The sequence below is a fragment of the Alternaria viburni genome (assembly GCF_023758015.1).
Source record: "Alternaria viburni strain BMP 2772 chromosome Unknown scaffold_7, whole genome shotgun sequence".
NCBI classification, from domain to species: Eukaryota; Fungi; Ascomycota; class Dothideomycetes; order Pleosporales; family Pleosporaceae; genus Alternaria; species Alternaria viburni.
The window spans coordinates 481,136-502,988 of NW_026055776.1; the positions used below are offsets into that span (position 1 = coordinate 481,136).

Below are 21,853 nucleotides of genomic sequence, written 5' to 3' on the forward strand. Positions count from 1 at the left end.
GGATGTGCATGCGTCTACTCGCCCCCGAACAGAAGCGAATCCGATGTCCCACAATACCGCCGTCCCTGGTACCGATGAAGTCGCATTGTGACATGTATGGGCCTGAACCAAAGCCGATGGATCGCGGACCCGAGGGAGTGGAAACTGAAATACTCCCTCTCGAGGACGGCGACCTTCCACCAACGGCTCAGCGACGGCGTTGTCTTTAGCATCACAGGGAAGGGCGGTAGACTATGGGATTGAACGGCGACATCCTCTCGACGGCGCCCACCCGGTACCAAAGTTCGAAAGACGCTATCGATTAGACCTTCTGTGTCCGCATTAGGGTACCAGAGTTTGAGCTATGCCATATGCACAAATTGCCCGTGTCTTTCCAACGCTCCTTGCACCATTGCGGACATGGAGATATACGCTAGTCGCAAATCTCGCGAGCCGTCGCGCACTAGAGCGTAGATCAAAGTCTAATAGCCGTAAACGGTAAGGCCACCAGTAGCCGCATGATCGAAGTCCCAGTGTCTTGTTTTCAGTGTTTTTCTAATCGCCGACCCTGGGTGTAGTGGCATTGGCTGATTGGAACGTTGACGTGGACGGCCCAACGATCATACCGAGGACGTTGAATCGTGAATTGCAAAAGATGCGATTCGCTCGGATGTACGGTGGTAGAGGGCCAGAGCGACCGTACCGCACCGGGCGGGATTGAGTGTATGATTCGTGAACACAGCTAGAGCGAGGAGATCACGGTGGGCGTATCTGTGCGTACAAACTGGAGGTGCGTGGACAGTTCGTAATTTCCACAGCTGCAAAGTAAGTGTGGCATGGGGAAGTCTTCCGAAACTATTGCCCGCGTCACGGATTGCTATCGTGGTATACGTCCATCCCAGGGAATCCCTGGGGACATGTTTCCAGAAGTGCCGAAGCCCATCTTCATGTCGCAGGTATCACGGGTGACAGATTCTTGCTCAGCGGTCCAGAGCCCCACCTCGGCCACTATTGGTGGCAGTGTTAGGAAAAGGAGCGACCAATCAGTCAATTTAGAAGAAGTTATTGTTCGTCAGCTGTGTGGGTCCAGTCCAATAAGGAGACGGTGTAGGCGACACTGCAGAAGCTGCGACGGGTACGACTGCGTGGACTGATCGGGATCGCGGCGAGATCGCTCCATGCGTACGTTGAGGTGTGGAGAGGGGTTTTCAGCATGGTGGCTATCGCGGACGATTGTGAGTATCTGTCACGAGTGGGTACCACAAGCAGTCGAGATGTCATTGGAGCGGTGAGCTCTCGCCTGGAAGCGTTTAGAAACCTGGAACTTAGTGTTCGGCGATCGTTGTTCAGTGTGGGAACTCCTTGTTGTACCCCGTCAGGCGTTCAAGTGAGGGAACTTGGTACTGGGAGTCACTAAGGGATCGTGTGATGATTGAAGTTTGTTCACAAGGTCATAATTTGTTATAGTGTATTGTTTTTGATTGGCATCGGTGTAGACGCTTGCAAGTGCTGTCGCACCGCTGGGTATTATTACTGGCGACTAATTGTCGCAGTGTACAGTGAGACCTCCCTGGGTCCAAATGGAGAAACGCCGTAGTGTGTCGGACTTCGACATAGGCGATGCTACTTGGCTCCGACAAGCCAGAATAGAAACAGAAATGATGTGCCTCCCAACCGTGACACATGAACAGAGATGCTACATGGGGTATCCTGAGAGTCGTGTACAATGTTTCCCTTTTTAGGTGCATGCAAAACAAGAGTAGACAAGGTTGAAAAGCTTTGTAACAAGCAAAGTGTCGATCATTGAACATCGGCCATTAATAGAAGTAGGTTGTTTGAAACATGCGACGTATAGACAAGAAGGGGTATGGTGAACAACGTGAAACATGATAGACAGCTACATGATGTTTCGCAGCGACATCCTGTCCTTTGGTGAGACTGGCGCACTTCTGACTTCCGCTGGAACAGAGGGCAGCACGTAGGGTGACGGTAGTTGTCGCGCAGCTGGACTGGTGCTTGCGCTCGAGGACTGAGGGACCGAAAGTGTCGGCTCTGCGAGCGAATGGAAAGGAGGCAACGCTCGTTGGGGCACGCTAGTCGGTGCAGACTGAGGCATAGAGTGGTGGTGTGTGAGCTGAGGGGTAGGCTGGGTGAGCAGTCGCGGTGGTTGTGGTCTCTCGTAGTTGGGCTCCCGGAAGGCAGGCGCAGGCTTGGGTACAGAGGCTTCACTGCGGTGGAGTGGCGGGAGTTGTAGTGAGCCGCGTCGCCTGTGCAGGTCGTATGAGGAGTCGTCTTCGGGCGCAAAGCCAGTAGTAGGCAAGTAGCGAGTGGAAGAGCTCTTGCGCTCTTCCCTGCTGCCGACTAATGGAGCAAGTGTGATGTCGAGAGGAGAGGCTGCGCCACGAGGCGAGCGCGACTCTGAGCCAGTGTCGGTGATGAGGGAAGGAGCGCCATCAGCAGATACGATGGAGTAGCCAGAAGGCGAGGGCATGGGTGTCTCGAATCCTCGTGCTCGTACTGTGGCGGATGCTCCATAGGCTGAGATGTCAAGTGGCTGCGGGCGCGATCCGGGGTATGGCTCGAAACGCTGGGGCTGGGGCAGCTTGAGTGCATGTGGAGAGTTGGTTGGGATGTTGAGAGAGGACCTGTGTGAGTCGTGGTATGAAGACATCCGGTGCTCCTCGTGATGAGCCTGGCTGTGGGGTGCTGGATAGTGGTAGCCAGTCTGGTTGTGGTGCATGTGCTCTCGGGATCTTTGTTCAGGACGCTCAGGGTTGCGCTTGCGGCGGTTCTGGCCACCATTCCACCAGTTCTTGACTGCATTGTCGCTGCGTCCCTTTAACCGTCTTGCAATCTCTGCCCATCTCTTGCCCATCTCAGCGACCATCTTCTCAATCAGCTCCCCCTCTTCTCCGGTGATGGGATCATGGTTCAGTGTTGGCTTCAGGTTCTGATGGTAGCGCTCTCTGCATTGCTTTGGTGACCGGGAGCCAATCTCCTGTGAGATGCGTACCCAGTTGTGAGGTCCATTACGGGCGACGAGGTTAACGAGCCACTGATCCTCGTGCTGCGACCAAGGGCCGCGTCTGTGGGCAACCATGTCGAACTCTTCTGAGAGGGAAAGAGCGACACAGGGTTGAAGTGGGGTATTGGATCCGCGCTGGTATGAATGCGGCGGACGGTGAGCACGTTCAAGGTCAGACTCCTCGATTATGACAAGATGATCAGGGAGATCAAGCTGTTGGTTGGACTTGGTCTGTTGTAAAATGTGGGAATGTGCTGCATCGTGGGTTAGTTATGCGTACATCATCGGATTAGGGCAGGCGAGGAAGCAACCAACACTATCTCAAAACATTTGGTGATCAAATGCAACGAATGACAGTAGGTGTAGTTGGGATGCAGCGCAGGCTGAATTGTAGTAGTGCTGAGAGCACGGTACAACAAATGCAGCCGACGACAGGGAGAGGTGATGAGTGAGAGTGGGACGTACCTGATTGTGCGGGTGAGAAGCACAGAGCAAAGTGTCAGTGTCGATTGTTGTATGGTAGAGGGGAAGTTGAATGATGGTCGACGTTGTTAGACGAGCCAACGGTAACGTGGTAGAGGCGGGCACTGGTATATATCACGACGGGCGCGGGGAGGAGTAGTCAGGACACTTGGACGCCAAGGCGGTCGAGGAGCTATTGACTTGTTCGGGACGGGCAGATGTGAGCGAGGATTCTGCTTTTCAGACGATGCGGCTAAGGCACTGGTGAGATGGTGGACGGAGAGCGCTGGGGCGTCATGCGGCGCTCTGAGCGACTAGCTGGGCCCTGAGCAGCAGAGGGCTAATGTAATCGTTGTCGACGACGCACACAAGCAGCGATGGACCTGGTTAGGTGCCAGATCGTCGGATTCGACAAGTACCCTGTATCACATCGTGGCATGGCGTATGGCGCTCGCCCGGCGCCGACTTGGGACGGCAGAAAAAGCAAGCGTTGCGCCCAGCTCGCATTACCACCCTGGAAACAAGCGTAGTGAAGTGCTCCCCCCTGCGACGCTCCCTGGCCGCCGACAGCGCGCTCGTCCCCGCCGGCGGCCCACCGCTCGCGCGAAATGGTCGCATTCGCTGGGGCCCCTGGCCGTTTCGTTGTCGATTCATGATGGTGCACGCTAGCAGCAAGGCCGGTGGGATTCAGAAGACACCATGGAGACAGTCAAAGATACCCCCACTCGGCGCGATACTTGGACAGCCCCTGCCCACAGTAAAACCAAACATATCGACCGCCGTAGGGTTGAGCAGCAGCCTCAGCCAGCCAGCCTCAGCGGCATCCAGGATGCTCCAGTGGGCTCGACGTGGTCCCCATCATGACAAGCTCTGTGTACCGTCACCCTGGTTCAGGAAGGCCGGACATGCGCCTTGGGCCCTCTGGCGCGCTTGTCGCCCTTGCCTGACAGCCACGATGGACATGTTGGGTTTGCAGTGTCAAGCAACGCGGTCTACATGTCTTCGTGATGCCGTTTCCCCATGGCAAACTGCGCTGAACTGGTGTCTCGAGCAGGCCGGCCGTCGACACGAGGCAGGCCTCTCCAGCGCCGCACGATGCACGTTGCAGTCAGCACTTGGGCGTCGATCAAACGGGTGCTGGTGCTGGGTGCGGACCGGGCGCGAGTAGTGTGATCGTCACCGGCCCTCACATTGGAGGACACGAGGTCGGCGAGGTGCGCTTGGCATCACGACGTCTCCTTTTCGGGCCTGTCGTTCTCCCGAGGCTAGCGCGGTGCACTCACATCGAACTGGGCGTGTTTCTGGTGTTCTATTTTCTGGCGAGTGCGACACACAACCTGTTTCCTGAGGCGTGTGTCTCTGGCCGCGCTGGGGTGGAGTTGAGGGTGAGGGTGTCTGCTGGCGGCCGTTGGTGGGCTGGAGTGATCTGCCGGCGGGACAGTAGCGAAAAGTAGCGAGCCCGCTCAACTGGATAGCCTGCACCAGTGAGCGCCTGCCGTGGCATTTGGAATATTGCCAGCTAGTACAGTAGCCCTCGACTTGCGCTCCAGCCCTTTTCGGCAGCCTCGGAGGCCACTCGTGCACGCTTTGGGATGGGCAAAACCGTTGCTGGCCAAAACACATCGTCACTCTCGCTCCCATTCTATCGTCGCCGAAGTCACCCACTAGGGCGATCGCAACCTGCTGCGGGTATCTTGGTTATACCGTGACGCTATTATCTCGATCGTCCTGCACGCTGCAACGAGACCCTCGAGGGCACCGAGTGAGGCTGTCCGTCGCCCAACTTTCTCCATTTATCCCCAGCCCGACGTCGACCTATTACGCCATCGGTGGGGACACTGTACATGTACTCAATCTGATACCGCTGCTGAAGGCTATATCGCGAGTCACCCATGTCGGCGCCGCGCACAATAGAGACAGCCTCGTCCAGACTGCTGCACACCCCACGCGACATGGTTCCAACTCTGTTCCCTCACCCAGCACCAGGGCTTGGTTGCGTTCGGATAAACCGAGGTCTCGCCATTCCTTGTCCGTCGCATGCGGCGCAGGCGTGGCTGATGCATCAGATCCGGGGGTTTCATCGCTCTTACCGTTGGCGGCCTAGCGCGTCCCGGTTGCAAGGCCTAGCGTTCACGGGACGCACAGCATCCGGCCGAGTGGGTGCTTTGTTTCGCTGAGCCTCAGCCGCTTTCTGCTGCACATGCGCTCCAATGCAGCAACCTCGCCGTTCACCCGACGACTTTATTTGTCCAATCTGCCCTTGCCATCCATACGTTCGCTTCAAATCGCCTGCAGGACTCAACGGTCGCCGTCGCCGATCGCTTCCGAGCCCGCAATCTCGACGAACGAATGACAATTCCATGCGTTGCATTTGCAATTCTGCTACATGCACGCAGACGTGTGGCCCGCCGCTGATTCAGCACCCCCGTCTTGACCAGGGTCGTGAGCGATCGTAGGAACAAACTCTCGCCAAACACGCAGGCCTGTCTTTCGCGTTCGGATTCGCGCAACGGCTGTTTGTCTTGAGAGCGCCCTGCCTGAGTCGCCTAATCGCCAAACCATGTACCACCGAATGTCATCCATGACCCTCGACCCCTTCTGTTCCTCGGAGCACCGCGCGGGGTCTTCCGCTTGGTCGATGAAATCTGAAATCCTAGCTCGCTGCCCGTCGTGGTTGGCTGCTTCGTACGTTTGCCGCAGCTATACGCCTGCCCATCCTCAACCATGCCGCGCAGCATCCCGTCCTGTGGGACGAACGGTGGTTCCAACACTGAGGTGTGGCTCCTGCCGTGTTCGCTGCAATGTCTGAGCAGGACAATTTGCAGACACAGCATTTTGCCATGGCTAGCACGCTTTCGTGTCACGTCTTCCATATGACCTCGACCGAAGATGCTCGGCCCTTGGTCTATATCCATGTCGACGCTGCAACTGCTCCCGATGCCAGAGTGCATCCTGTGCAAGAGCGGCATCTTTCCGCGCTACCTTCCGCGCGCCTCGTAACCCTCTTGCGAGTCGCGGAATATTGGATGTCGTCGGCGAAAGTCCCCTAGCCAGGATTGCCCTCTCTCTTGGCCGGCACAAAGAGAGGATGTGCGCGGGTGGAAGGGGATGAAAGACCCACGGATTGGCAAAACCTTCGCAACGTGTTCCCTGCAAGTGACTCTACGCCTCCATCACCAAGCGTCTCGCAACACACGCCGCATAGTGCACCCGATGTGCACCTTACAGCAACGGCGACCGATGTCGACCAAGTTACCATCTTGACATCCTGCGCTGTGCAACTATGTGATCGCCGAGGACGGTTCTAGAGTCAACAGTAGTACGCTCACACCTTGCTTGTCTGACTGCCCCGCCCCCAATATCGTATTGGTACTGATAAATCGTCATGGACGGCACAATCCGACCAGGGTTTGCGGAAGCACGCACTGCCGTAAACAATTCTCCAGCAAAGGAAGGGGTGCGAGACCCGTGTGGATTTGCATTTCCTCGAATAACTCTCCATAGGATCAGACAGGGATACCCAGCCACGATCTCATAGATCAGATTAACGAATGATCTGCGCTCAGCCAATAGCAAAGCCAGCTCGCTGCGTCAATCTTCTGAAACTCATTACCCACCTTCGACTGTCGTTTGTTCTTCCGTCGTGGCTTGTTCATATCGACCGGGACTCCTATTGGTGGTTGCGCGTACCGCTGTTCCCAAAACAGACTGCGGTTGACGAAACGTCTTCAAATTGAGGTTCGCAGCTCACGGTTATTTGACAGCGGCAGACCAGCGGCCAAACTGATCGACTTGTCCGCGCAGTGGCCCGCTCCAGCCTCACTATACAAGGCACCCACGCATGGATGGCAGCACAGCTCAGCACCTGGCCTACATGCGACTTTTGATTTTACACTCTACGCTGCACTCATGCTTCAGAAGTCTCTGGGGTGGTGGCACTACACCACCGTGCAGTCTTCACGCAGGAGCTCATGCAGCAGATTGTCGTCTCTGACTCGTCATCGACTCCATCTGCACACGTTAGCGCGCTGCTGCGGCGCATCCTCTCGACTGGTCCAAAGCAAGATGCGGCGCCAGCGAGGGAAGGCCGTTTAGCTTAGATCTGAGCGGCCGCCGAATCGGATCGGCATGCCCCACCAAAACCCCTTTCTCCTCGCTCAAAGGGCTGCAAAAGTAAGTAAAACCATATTCTGGTCAGCAATTGCTATCCGAAATCAGCAGCCAAGGTTGTTGGCATCCTGTACGACTCGTCGCTCGGCCCATGCCGACACACACCTTGTTGTTGCCTCTCAACATCTCCATGATTCGCCGGGAATGTGCGTGACTTGCATCACCCGCCCACACGGAAAATAGCACTGGACGGCTGATCATCTGTTTCGGAATTTCACCGTCTGGCGAGACGTTAATGGCGTTGATCACGATGACACCTTACCAAGCCCTTTGGGGATCGTCAATAGACATGATGCGGATGACCTCGCCGAGATACTAGCACTTGGTGATGAATGCGTGTGCACGCAAAATCTTGTACTAGGACCGGCCTGTCGGTCCAGGTACTTGGTTCCGTACTTATTGAATGAACCTATGTCACCGATCCCGCGTTCGGCCGTGGCCATGCAATGCCCGCAGCCGCACCACTACCCGCACAACATGGAGCGGCGCCGAACCCTCGTTGTCAACGCTTGAGAAAGCTTTCTCTTTACTGTACTTGTGGGCTCGCGCTCGAATTTAAAGTCTTTTCGCGAGGAACTTTAGGTGTGTACGTTAGTAGGTTAGTAAGTTAATAACTGTAGTTTGCTAGGGCTGTTTATTAGAATAGTTGTCTCTATATTTAACTATAGTAGCTAAGGATAACTCTGCAATAAATGCGTAATAAGTTATTTAATAAGTCTTGCAATAGCTTATATAGAACTAGAGTTAAAGCTTAAAGTCTTTATAAAAAGAGCACTTCTACTCTCTTCTCTTCTTTATTATAATAATAAATAATTAGAATCTTTCTTAAAATAATATTAGGTACCTAGCCCTTACAATAAGCTTAGCTTAGGTAGACCTATTTAACGCTATACACCTTAACCCCTCCCTCTAATAGAAGTTTATCTACCTTCTTACTCTATATATTAATTATCCCTATAGCTAGAGAGATAGTAAGTTACTTAGACTAGCAAAGCGCTTATACGCGCTTAATGTGTTAAAGCTTCTATTCTAGACGCTTAAAGACAGTGCGTAATTTACTAGAGTGTTAAAGTAGAGTTGCTAATAACGTTATAGTACTAGGCTATCTTTATTTCTACAATAAAGAGCTTACTACATTAGACGCGCTACTTCTATAAGTCTCTATAGGCTAAACGCTTCTTCTAAACAAGACAAACTTTCTAGCAATAGTATACAGGCAGCGCAGAGTGTTAGCAAATATAGTGCTTACTATATTTAGGCCTAGCGTACAGTTTAACTAAGGCAAATATAGTAGTTAAAGCAATTAAGGCTAGCAATAGAGATTAGGTTAGTAGCTTTTACAGTACTTTTCTGTTTAGGTAAGTAGTAGCGTTGTAAGATTATAAGATAGAAAAAACCGCTTCTAGACTAGCGCCTCGGCAAATAGGACATAGATTACATTAATATATTGAGGCTCTTTACTGTACTCCCAAGGCCGGCCATGGTGTCATACTCCTTCCTTTGCTTAAGGTCCATGTGTGCGTGCTATGATCTGCAATACTGATGATCGACCGGATGACCACATCCGGAAGGGGATCCACGACTCGTGAGCCTGCTTGCGTGCTCATGGCGATCAGGGTATAATCTTTGCTTTTTCGTTTTCTGTAGGGCTCGCAGTCAAGGCATTCACTGCACCGCCTCGCCTCACGTTTTCATCCCCTTTCGTGTACTGCCGAATTTCCGAATGCAATCTTTTGCAATGCAACACTGCTGTATCAGTTGCTGCCCTATGCTTCCACAAGGCATTCATCAAACACAGGGCACCACTCACGACGTTCAGGAATGTCAACGGTCGGCCCCGTTCACGTCAGAGGCATGATCTAGCATCAAATGGGATCCTCGTACAGGGATAATCGCTTCACTTTGTTGGCAAGAGCTGGATGAGCGTTCACCGTTTCTTGACAGAGACAGCGCTGCACGTCCCTATGTCGTTGAGAATGACAGCGCATCGTGCGAGTAGGATGTACCCACACTCTGCAGAGTTGTCAAGCCGTGTAGAGCCATTCACGGTTTATTGTTGACCGGCATTCCCTCGGATTCGCATCCTTTCACACGATAGCCATAACCCTGGCTGGACAGTACCTGAGGGATTCTCCGGAAGGCAGCGCCGATCTGCATGCAGCACAATGTTGCCTGTTAGCTTATGGTTACCGTTTTCGGATTATCAGCTTATCGTTTTGTTCTCTTGATACGCCGAGCACCAATCATGGAGGCGAGTCGAGCAACTTCGAGGCACTGCAGAATCCTGTTTTGCGGACTCGCTATTCTTTTCGACCATCACTGACTCGTCACGACATCGAACGATAACGAGCAGTGTAGCTTTGGGCTCCAAACCTTCACCGTTGGATACGCGCGCTTGTAGGCATGAGATATTCCGGTGGTTAAGCTGGATATCAGGTCAAGCTGAAATCAGTCATGGGAGCGAATGATGATCGCCTCTGCACAGTGCACAAGAGTTTATTCCTCCGTTTTGCTATTCGCTTGATTCAGCGTTGTATATCGTTTTGATGTCATTCCTCAAGCTGTTCTCCTGGCTGAGGACGGCTGTGTTGTCCTACGTGAGAACGCGGGTACGTCTGACTCTGCTATGCCAGACAATCGATCTATGCACCTTTCTCCAGCGAAGTCTCGCAGCAATTTTACTTTGCTTTCCCTTTTTGGCTTGTTCCTCAGTCTTCCATCAGCCCAAGCTACGGTCTGCGTCTGCTATCACCTGTTCGGTTATCAAGTGCAGCTGCTGTGTGGTTGTAAGACAGCCGCCCAGGAATCTGTCACAACATTCACCATCTCTTTTTACACATCACTTCTTCTACTGTGGCGCTGACAATTTCATTAGAATTCTAACCTTACAACTGGAGTACCCCCTACACAACGAATACTATTCCGGACGTGAACCCAGGCATTCACCAGTACTCAGAATAGCCACAGGCTCAGCTCGTCAAGCTCGTCACACCGGTCGATAAGAAGCACCGCCTCGCTTCCATTCTCAACGATGCTGTGGAAACTGCTATCTCACGCATCGCACTTGCTGCATAAGTACCACCTTACGTTGTGCCTTCCACGACACGCGATGTCCGTTCCGAAATCCCGTTAAGGTACCTTGACAGCGCCGAACACCAAGACCCAGGGCCACGGTAAAAGTACGAAGCTTGTCTACATATGGTCATACAATTAACCCTTGCGGTCATGAGTGGCGGAAGAATTGAGACGGATATAGTGAGTTGATGATACACGGCAGTTTAGGGTTGGACGTGGGGTAACGCAATGACGAGGTGCAACTTGCTGATTAAATTGCGCAGTTAAGCGGTGCATGGGCTGCACCTATTCCATCACTACAATTAGGTCGACGGATGCGAACACGCGACTAGGCATCATGGAACAGCTCAGCGAGATGAACACCACACACACAAACAGGGTTGGGGCAAAATACCCCACCGAAAGATGGACAACATTCCTCTATACGAAGCCACGCAGGTTCACTCGCTAAACGTTCAGCTACCCTGCCCTCAGCATCCACGAGCTGCATGTGCACACTTCAGCAGCCATCTTACATGAGCAGCACGGCAATCCCGGTTGGCGAGGGCTATAGCTCAGCCAGCAAGCACATACCCCTCGTGCTCTCTGGTGCCACCCTTCGGAAGCCCGTCAGAAGCTGAACACGAACCCGGGGCCTCGCACCTGGGTCCAACGCCCGGAAGCGCCGCCTACTGTAGCATGCTTCTAGGGAGTTTCTAAAGGGTCGCACGGCGCGCACGCGAACGTCTGACTGCGTTATCGGCTGGCCGCTGCGCAGGTCTCGTCACCTCCTTCAGACGATTCAAGGACCCTCAAGCACGCGAAACCCCTCCCAGCACTGTTTCTCACAACCCCATTGTTTCTCTGTCTCTCTTCCCGCCAGGGTGTCATACTCCTACAGGTGAATGAATCTGTACCTCCCGGTCGCATTTCGCACCATACTCCCCAATCTGTCAGTCGCGCGGGCCGCAGCCGTCCGGAACCAATCTCCAGCGTCATCCACCCGTGGCTTGCAGCTTGTCTTGTCTGACACAAGGACAAGGGCCCTGGCCTCCCCCATGCACCCAACCAAACAACGGCGGGGTTCGGACGCAACCAGGGCACTCAAACCTCACGCATCTAGGCATGCAAGCGAGCAGAGGCCAAAATTGCCCGCCTTAAGCCACGAGGCAGCAAAAGCCGTTGTGCCACGCTAAACTTGATTTATTTATAGCGTTGCGCTGGGCTAACGTGCATTCCTTCCACCCAGGTATCATATCTCACGTCTCGGGAGTCGGAGACGGCAGGTAGATGTGCGTGTAAATCCGCCGGCAATCTTGACGCAGAAGCGCGATATCACATTGCGGCGCGGTTTCCCTTGACTTTGTACAGTTGCCTGCGGGTGTCGCGGTGTTCGCGATAGTGGATAGTGGAGCCCTGTATTAGGCCCGATGCCACCCGTCATCTACGACTTTGCTGTGCATCGCCCGTTTGCAGTAGAAGGCGCGAAATTCTTTGCGTCGCAGATGTGGAGACAATTGCGGCTGATGAAGTAATGTACACGGTATGTCACTCTGAACATGGCCCTTTGTGTAAGTGCTCGCCGGGGCCTTGTACAGTACTGATAATTCTGTACCGTGTGGCTTCGTACCAGGGGAAACTGTCCGACGTTCTTTCCGGCTTGTCGAACAGTCCGAAAGCAGTATCTCATTCATTGCACCGAGGATGTGTTGCTCATACGATACTAATCACAAATGACAGGGCCTTCCGCTGGTCAAGTCAATAGGTAAACTCACCGCAACCAACCCCACATCGTCATCGTTGAGTAGGCTACGACCAGCCCGTGCACATGGCTGCCCACATCACGATTCTGCAGCTGCATCTCATGTCCTGCAGCCGGTAAGCATCCACGGACCTCCTCCTGGGTATACAATCAATTCTATGACATCCCGACACTTGTTTCTCTTAGTCAACGTATCGGCCGAAGGCCGTGTTTACGCACGAAAGCAGAACGAGGACCCTGCGTCCCATCCCCCTGCTAATATCGCATCGGTCAGATTTCTCGATATGATAGCTGTAGATGTCTGGGGTAAGTTTGAGGGTGAGTGAGGCGAATGAACAGAGCAAGGGCAAGTCAGCAAGGGGGTGGGCAAAGTGTAAGACCGAGGTACGATATCATTGGGAGAGTAGACGAGAATCATGCCATTGGGTATCATGGTCATCTCAGCGGGTGGTCCCAACAACTTGGTAAGCTAGTTCAACGGGCGCGTAACTGTGACTGGTAGGTTGGTTCGGACAGTTTGCCCTTGCTTTTACATGCAGATTAGGTGCTTTGGGCTGTTGCGTTGCTGCCGTATTTTGATGCGTTTTTTCTTTCTCCCTCTCGATGATGCAGGACCCTAAACCTTTTCGTGTGTCGTGCGTCTGCTTCTAGAACAACCGTCTTAAGCGAAAATGGCCTGTTTTCCAGCCTTAGCCTCGTGCTTTGGGCCTCTACGTCGTCATATTGAGACAAGGCAAAGTTAACAATGGGCGCCTGCAAGCGACAGCGCGTCACAATCCACATTTTCCACGCCCCCAATTCTTGTCGCGAAGCAGAAAATCCTTCAGCCTCCTGCTGCATGTCCGCTTCTTCCGAGTCAGTTGGGCAAGAAGACATGGTCGGTTTGCATCCGCCCGTCCAGCGAACCAAGTCGCGTCCCAACTACCTCATGATCTCCCGCGCCCTGCGCCACACGAATCCTTCCAACAGGGCCAAAACGGTAAAACTAAACATTTTTATCCTGTTTTGTATCCGGATCGTCTTACTTCCGGAATCCTTTAACGAATCCATTGCATCCTCGATTGCTGCTTTGGGTAAGGGCGCCTCGCCAATTTGGTGTTGCACGCAGCGAACGGTTGGTAATGGTGTTTTGTGGAGAGCTGGCATGCTGCTTGTCGGCGGCACCGCACGTATGAGACGTTTGAACTGTTAACGAGAAGCATAGGAGGTGCTGCAACTGGATTGTTTGGGGTGCAGACTGCGACATTATGGTTGGTGGTAATGAAATGCCGAGCTGGGTTTTTCAGCTCGAACGGTCCACACCTTTTCTCTCTACCTCACGACTCAGCACTACAACCACTCGTCCGGTACTTGCAGGCGACAAACGGCTTGGATGACATGCACTACCTAAACCACTCTTGGCAATACCGCGGTTCCGTGCAACGACGTCCTGAACGGTACCGCGCGGACTGGGCCGCTCCTTCGTGGCAACTTGCTGGGTTGATCACCTTATCCGTCTGGAGATAACCGGGAAACCCTCACCTCGGCACCCAAGCGGGCTGACGGCCATAGTAATCACTCGATTCGAGCATCGCCATGCCGAGCCAGACACTTCGCCGAGGTGGTTTCGCTTCGGGTGGTGATTGAGGCTGCGCTATGATGGGTGTGGACATGCATAAGCGATGGCGATCTCCTGCTTTGAGCGTGTCGCAGTGTTGACGGCGACGGGAATAGAGCAGTACACAGCAAGGCTGAGGTTGGTTGCTGATTGATGTGCTTCGAGGGTTGCGAATAATCAACACAGATCAAGTGTGTGTCACTATCATTCGTGCGTTCAGGCTACAATGTGGGGTACCGTTATTCGTGTAGACGCGGCAGTGATGTTATCGCTATGTATTTCTATTCCAAAGTGATCTCGAATTCTCATAATGAGGGTAGCTATCCCTTCTTATCAACGTAGAAGTGTCTGTTCTCTCACTAAATAGTGATTCCTGATGGATGGATAGAGTCGACGCATAAGCAGATTCCACGACTCTGAAGTAGCCATACAAAAGATACATTGCAAAGAGTCTAAACCTTATCCCTCCTACCTAACCCAATGAGCAGTAGAGTACACAAGACTGCTCGCAGACCTTGATCGGACGACTTGTTGATGCACTGGTCACCAAGTAGTAATATCTCGAGTATGATCATCGAAAGAGGCAGCAAGCGGGTCGTGACAGTGTTAAAGAGAATAAAAGCACGATACATCTGCATCGACTTACCCTGAACGCCATCTATTACATCTGTTCTCCCAAGTGTGCGTCGATGCATTGATTTTGTCGCATCATTACTTTCTCGCTTTCGACTTTGCTTTATCGATCTCAACAGTTTATAATTCTATTTTCCATACAGCTAGAACGATCTCGAATGTTACCTTCTTCGTCGTGGTTCAAAACTGCACCCTTCTGCCCATCACGCTATAGTAGATGCACAGTTTTTACTTCACGCATCGTCCTCGCGATCTATCTCAAACTTGCATAAGGTACATTCTCGTAGCTGGAAGATTTTAGTACTGCACACCAGACAGTCAAGTTCCTCCTCCAATAGCTTTTGTGACGCAGTGAGTTAAAATCCTAAACCTAATAAAACCCTCTAGTGTTGTACTTCGAGCATGTTGAATACTCTTTATCAGTGACTGCGAAATGTGTAGACATCTCTAAGCGGAGTGGCATCTTTACTTATGCTTACTTGTCTACATCTGACATCGACTACTCCTTAGCTTACGTCTAGTACTTCGTACACAGTAGATCTTCGCGGTCAACAGAACCCAATGTCTACTTTGGACTCTCAATTGGCGGATTTGTCTATTTTCGCAACGACACTGCTATTTCGCAACTATTTCGACTCCATCTTCTTCTCTAGTCGCAATGAATCTATCGTTAGCACTGCTTCCTCGAGTGATAGCTCTCATTCATCGAGGCACAAGTTATCAAAGTAAAAAAGTGAATTCGAACTATGTACAGGCGACGTTCGCAAATTGATGTGTACAGTATGAGAAAGGTAAGAAGGTAACTACGTAGCACTCTTATGATCCATATCCATCCATCCCGGGGTCATTTGTAAAGATGACTTCATGATTCAAAAGAACCGTCTATGCGCAGTAAAGGTCGGAGGTAGCGCTGTCGAACTTGCAGTTGGAGGGGGATTGGATGGCAAGCTAGTTGGTATTAGCATACTGATATGAGGAAATATGTCATGGCTGCGACTTACGTTGATGTAGCCACCGTCACCGCGGCTGTAGAAGGAGTTGTCGGGGCCGGACATGAGGAAGCAGTCGTAGTCGGTGTTGAGGACACCAGACTTGAAGCGGACAGAAGAGAGCTCGCGCATCTGGTTGGGCTTGGTGACCTCGTAGCCCTTGTTGTAGCAGACGGCAGCCTCGCCGGGGCCGGCGCGCTTGATCATCTCGGCGACAGTGGCCTGGGTGAAAGCCTCACGGGCCTGAGTAGTGAGAAAGTTAGTCTGAGAACTGGATATGATTTATAGGGGTTGTGGCTTACAGCGTTCCAGTCAATGGCATCCTTAGCGATGTTGAGGGCAGCAGTGCCGGAAACACCGACAATACCAGAGACAACACCTCCGATGATGGCGATGGAGACGGGGTCGACAATGCGCTTGTCGAGCTCAGGAACAGCGGGGGCAGTCCAGTTGGTCTTGTGAGGGTGAGGGTGAGGCCAGGTAGGGACGGCGGCGGCAGTGCCAGCGAGGAGAGCGGTAGCGAGTTGGAACTTCATTTTGAAAGAGGGTTGGTTGATGATTCAGCGAGTGAAATCGGGTGGATTGTAAGAGGCTGTTGTAGTGATGATTGAAGACTTGATGATCGTGATGAGGATATTGAGGAGTACTTCTCAACCTCTTATATATCCAAAGTGTTGCGCTGATCACCACCCAAGGGGCATATACAGATATCTTATTCGGGCCATCCTCGTTGCTATCTTGCTAAAGCCTCATGTTTCTGAGACCGCCCGGTGAATTGTTTTCATGTACTCCTTGGCTCCAAGCGTGAGGATACATGCGATGGAGTGTGGCCAAGGAGAGGGATCGTCCGTGTGCCTTGCAGATATGGCGTGAAAACGAGCCATTCGGTGCGATTCCTGAACACGACATCATCAGAGCCTCAATACTCGTCTCCGCTTGTTCGGCGGCACTCATGAGGCTTGCCCGGTTCTAAGCGTGAAGACGCACGCATGAGGCTGATTAGTGAGGTACCCAGGTAGCTTGGCTAAGGAGGTTGCCGTTGCGCAGGCAGACATACTCAACCTTGGAAGGATCGTATGTGATGCGAGTCCCTGTAGGGAACCAGTTTCAGAATGCGTTCCTTGCCTATATTGTTTCCCGGGTACTCATCAACACGTTCTCATCGTTCAGGCGCACCGTGGTGTCTGTTCACTGGAGATAGATTACTTCGCAGCCGTTTCCCGTGCCGCAGTGACCGCTTGGGACCGCTTAGATTCCCGATCGCGATCCGTGGGAGCTGGGACGTCGTACCCCAGAGGACAGGTCACGCGGGTAACTTACTCAAGCAAGCCGTGGATTGCGCACTGTTCTTGGCATAAGCTTACGGAGGATGCCGAATGCCCGTGACTAACTATTCCTGGTTAGGATCAGCTCCGAAAATTGAGCCGCATTCCATCTTCGAAGATCGTTATACTGAAGCATCATGCTACTGCAGAGGTATGCCAGCCTTCGTACCGGCTTCAAGCCGACTAAGCGCTCAAAACTCGTTTGTATGTTTGTTAGCATAGCTGTTATCGTTCTTAGCACGATCCGTCTGTTTATCACAATCACAAAAAACACGCCGTTTATCCTGAAACGACCATGATCTTCTCTTGGCCTGTTTCCTAGCCATGTTAGCGCGTTTATTTGGTGATGCTATCGCGAATTCACGTGTTGAAGAAGTCAGCCTGACCAGATATCTCCGCATGTTTTTTCTTCAGATAAATTAAGCTACGTAGAACCAAGCCGGCAAATCGTATTAAGTTTCACCGGCGACCTGGTCGCTGTCAACTTGATACAAGACGATGACGTAGTACCCGAGACCCTGTGCTATAATCGAGCAACCAATGCCAACCATTGGTCTGACAGCTCACACGTGGATGCCTCTGAGAGACCGACAGTAACCATCCACACGTTACCTCCCAGACCACTCTCTCCGCATCTTCTCGAACCCCTTTACAAGCCCCTGTCCTCCTGTACCCACAGGAATCTCACCTACCTCAAGTCTCCTCGAGAATTCCATTCGCTGCGCAGCTTCAATATTAGTGTCAAGGATATCTGTACCTTCTGCGGCATCTTGCCACTGTTTCACCGTAACGCTACGAGGATTTTTCCGGCTCTGCTCAAGAAGAACTTTGACTTGATCAAGCTGCCTGATGAACTGCTTCAGAGTTTTGATGGCAACGTCGTTCATGGCGACTTCGGCTTGGTACTTTGCATCTTGCTGGCGCTTCTTGAAGAGTTCAACATGGAAGCGATCATCGAATTGGGGCCTGGGCAATGTATGCATTCGTTCTTTTCGAGACATTGTTGATTGTGAAGCGTGACAGCTTGTTCCTCGCGATGGCGGTGCACCAGAGCCTGATGTTCGCCTTACCTTCTCGGCTTCTGCTTTTGGTTTCCCGATGTGGGCAGCGAGCGCGACGTAGGCTACATGCGGCACGCCCTCAACCCATTTCCCGGGTGGAAGACCCTCCCCGTACGGAAGACGCGCTGCGAGGTCAAGATATTGCACGCTCCTGGGCAAGTCGACTCGCGGCCAATGTTTCTCGCAGTACTCCACGCGTGCCTGGTTGTTGGAATACGGGTCTTCTTTCGGCCACCCCACTCGTGGCCAAAGCTTCTCTTGCAGGTCCCTTACCGCCGTAAGGTTTAAGTTCGGAACGGCTTGTGGCCGATGCGCTTGCCGGTACCGCTTCGCCTTGTAGTTTGCCAGCGCTATCATGTTCAAGTAGGGAACTTCCTTCGGCCACTTCTCTTTGTGATGAGGCTTTTGATAAATGGCGCGCAACTTGCCAGGAGATTTCTCAAATAGCTGATCCCAGTCTTCCGGTGTGACAGATTCTCGGTCCGCAGTGTGTTGGCGTCTTAGAACGCGAGACTGCTTCCAGAGTTGACTGACAGCGACTTTCCACGCACGGACTCTGCGCCGCATTATCAGTACCTTGAGGTCATGTGCGCGTTGGGCCTTCCGCTTTGCGACCGAAACCTTAATGCGATGTACTCGGTTCCTATGTTGCTGTAGCCGGCTGGGCCATCTTGAGACAATGCTATTTAGCCTATGCTGTAGGAGGAGATGCTTGAAGCTGACGCGATTCCAGCGCGTGTAGTGTTCGGATCCACAGCCCATGCTTGAGTACTCGGTTGTATTGATGGTAGCGGGACTTGGCTAACTACCTAGGTAGTGTTGCCGACAGTTGAAAGGGGCTTGGAAGAGCGTGACGAGTCGGTGATGTAGAGCGCGAGGGTGATATTGCGGTGGAGGGAAGCACAAGTATATACTAGAGGAATCTGGTTAGCCAGGCGGCAAGAGACGCAAGTGAAAAACTTGCCATAGATGAACGACTGTCGCTCTTCCAATACCAGAGTGTTCTGCATCGCCCATCGCGAATTCAGTGAAGGTGGTGGCAGTACATGTAAGCGACATGCTTCTGATGAAGAGAAGGTAAGAAGATGCTTCCTAGGTATGTCCACTGAGCGCGAAACCCTCCCTATCATTACCAGAGCAGTTGTTGAATGACGTCATGTATCAGGCAAAATAGTCACTCTGTAGAAAGTGGGAGATGAAACAATGCTGATGATAGAAAGCAATCCGTGTACTACCACGGCTCTTATTTACTAGCCCTTTCCATTCTCCTCCGAAAGAAAGAGATCCTATGTATACTTAACTTACTGCCACGAGCTGCTCAGACTAGCGCTCGCTTGACATTTGGGTACGGTGTAGCTTCTGTTCGGGTCACTCTCCCAAGTGACTGTTCCGCCACTGCTGATCTTCACGAACTTGTACTGAATTGATGAACCAGCCGCGAATGGGATTGTAATGGTCCAGACGGGGTTGCTAGAGGTGTAGCTGTTTGCCGAAAGAGTGAGACCTTTAGCTGGCGTCCAGTTGCCGAGCTGCGCGGTGTTACCGGTGATTTTAATTGTGTCACCAGGAACGGTGGTGATGCGGTGTGTGAAAGAGACCGAGACAGCTGTCGGGCATGCGGTCGATGTAGCAGTGGCAGTCTTTGTGGTAAGGGTGGTACCAGTGGTGGGCGTAGCGGAGCCAGCAGTAAGGACGATGGGCTCACCATTGCTGACGGTTACACAGATCCTACCGCTGCCGTCGGCGGTCACCGCGGCTCCGTTTCCGTAGACGTTTGTCCATTTTCCGTTGGCCTTTTGGGTGTTGAAGCAATGCTGCTGGTTGGAAGTGCTTCCGGCATTCGTAGTAAGAACGATAAGGTTACCACCTGCACGGCTCCAGGCGTAGGCGTTGTCCGCTACATACAAGTGAACATGGTCATCAGCGGCAAGACCTCCTGCAGACTTCCTCGCGGCAGTCAACTTCTTGATGGCCTGGTAGAGGTTCGCGTTGGTGTTGAAGCCGCTTCGCCATAGGTCCTCTCGGTTGGCTGGGTCGTCACCGCCAGCGTATCCTTGTTCGGTACCGTAGTAGAGGATGGGAATACCTCGTGCAAGGATGACGTAAGCCAGGGCGTTCTTGAGCAGGGTCTGATCGTTCTTCACGTTGAGCCAGCGCTTGTTGTCGTGGTTGTCCAAGAAGGTACCGAGAGCAGATGGGTCGGGGAAGGTGTTGCTGACGGTGTTCATCATGTCTACGAGCGCCTGGGATGAGCCCTTCTGTTGGTAGAAGTTGTTCATGGGGTAGTAGACCGCGTAGTTCAGAAGACCAGGCATGAGCTTGGCGTACTCGGCAAGGTAAGTTGGGCTGCCATCGAACACTTCGCCGATGCTGTAAACTCCCGTCGCAGAAGAGAATCCGGGCCAGAAGTCTTTCTCGACGTGCTTGACGGTATCGATGCGAACGCCATCGAAGCTGTACTCCTTGACGAGCCAAGAAACCCAAGTGTTCATGACGCTGCGGATCTCGGACGATTGAGTGTTGAGGTCAGGGAGACCAGCAATCTGGCACTGCTCGACGCTACCTTGGTTGCTGTAGTTGATGTCGCAGGCGGAATGGTATGAAGAAGCTTGGTTCAGTGGCGAAGGGCGGTTGTTCGTGATCGCACCTGGTCCCATGTGGTTGGCAACAACATCGACCATGACATAGACGCCCTGTACCGGATTAGTGGATGTATAAATTTAATGTTGCCTGACTTAGTCGTACCTTTGCATGAGCGGTGCTAACTAGGCTCTTCAGATCGGCAGCAGTACCGTAGTTTGAGTTGATGGCATACAGGTCCTCAGCCCAGTAGCCATGGTATCCAGCAGCCTTGTCTACGATTGTTGTTAATACACATAAAGTCCAATGTTGACGAGCGAAACGTACTTGAAACGACCGGAGTGATCCAGATGGCATCGAATCCTAGGCCCTTGATGTAGTCGATCTTGGACTCAAGTCCCTTGAAAGTTCCGCCACAGTAGTTGCCAAGGTTGCTGCATGATGCGCCTCCAGTGTCGCTGCTGCTGCGAGCAACACGGTCAGTGAGAACGAAGTAGATGCTGCGAGACTTCCAGGCGCTCGTGTCGGCCGCTGAAACGAGGGAAGTGAAGCCCAAGAGAGCAGTGGTGATGAGGTTGGAGAACAGCATCTTGATCAGCTCGATGCTTTTCTGAGCGGATGCTTGAAGTTGCGAGGCTGTGATGCTTTCGTTTTTGGATGAGGTCGGCCGCTGGATTTATAGACGTGCCACGCGTGGGTATCACAAGGCCACCCAATGTCCCTCAGGCTACCCCACAAAGTTGCCTTAATGCCGAGTAAGGCTTACACGACCTCGTGGTAGACTTCTGCGCCTCTCTGCGGTAGTCGAAGATACTAAGAAGCCGAAGTATGGTTAGAAGCCGCACAGAGAACGATGGTGATGCTCCGGACCGTCATGAATCCACTGAAAGAAGTGTACCTGGGCGATCATAGTACTCGTGGCGATCTCTCGGACCGAGTTAGAGGCGTCCAGTGTGCCTCGTGGACGTTTGAAACACATCGGTGGGGTACAGAAAACGGTCAAGGGCCCCGATCAGGAAGCTGCGGAATACTAGACCTCCGACTTTGCCATGGACGCAGTAGTATTGGCCGCTGCACTTGTTTGGCGTATTGGCTCTAGGGCAGACTAGAGGGTGGGAAGGCTCAGGGGAAATGAAGGAAGTCGCAGGGTCGAAATGAGGGTGGCGGCGTAAGCGAGCTGATGTGCCTCGGGATCGCGGCTTAGCGTCACCATCAC

General features: G+C 52.6%; 4 protein-coding genes across 4 annotated transcripts; all 4 read right to left on the reverse strand.

Moving 5' to 3' along the window:
- Positions 1 to 1,876: 1,876 nt before the first annotated feature.
- On the reverse strand, positions 1,877 to 3,079 carry J4E79_004124 (uncharacterized protein; the record flags this gene model as incomplete). The annotated part of the gene is made up of 1 exon (XM_049353014.1): positions 1,877 to 3,079. One exon carries the CDS (start codon positions 3,077 to 3,079, stop codon positions 1,877 to 1,879), a length of 1,203 nt encoding a protein of 400 aa, XP_049212393.1.
- Positions 3,080 to 15,564: 12,485 nt separating this feature from the next.
- On the reverse strand, positions 15,565 to 16,207 carry J4E79_004125 (uncharacterized protein; the record flags this gene model as incomplete). The annotated part of the gene is made up of 3 exons (XM_049353015.1): positions 15,565 to 15,630; positions 15,684 to 15,914; positions 15,974 to 16,207. 3 exons carry the CDS (start codon positions 16,205 to 16,207, stop codon positions 15,565 to 15,567), a joined length of 531 nt encoding a protein of 176 aa, XP_049212394.1.
- Positions 16,208 to 17,604: 1,397 nt separating this feature from the next.
- Positions 17,605 to 18,624, reverse strand: J4E79_004126 (uncharacterized protein; the record flags this gene model as incomplete). Its single annotated transcript, XM_049353016.1, has 1 exon — positions 17,605 to 18,624. The coding sequence occupies one exon, from the start codon at positions 18,622 to 18,624 to the stop codon at positions 17,605 to 17,607; it is 1,020 nt and encodes a 339-aa protein (XP_049212395.1).
- A 734-nt stretch (positions 18,625 to 19,358) lies between these two features.
- J4E79_004127 (uncharacterized protein) lies at positions 19,359 to 21,226 on the reverse strand (the record flags this gene model as incomplete). Its single annotated transcript, XM_049353017.1, has 3 exons — positions 19,359 to 20,750; positions 20,803 to 20,912; positions 20,965 to 21,226. The coding sequence occupies 3 exons, from the start codon at positions 21,224 to 21,226 to the stop codon at positions 19,359 to 19,361; spliced, it is 1,764 nt and encodes a 587-aa protein (XP_049212396.1).
- Between the last annotated feature and the right edge of the window lie 627 nt (positions 21,227 to 21,853).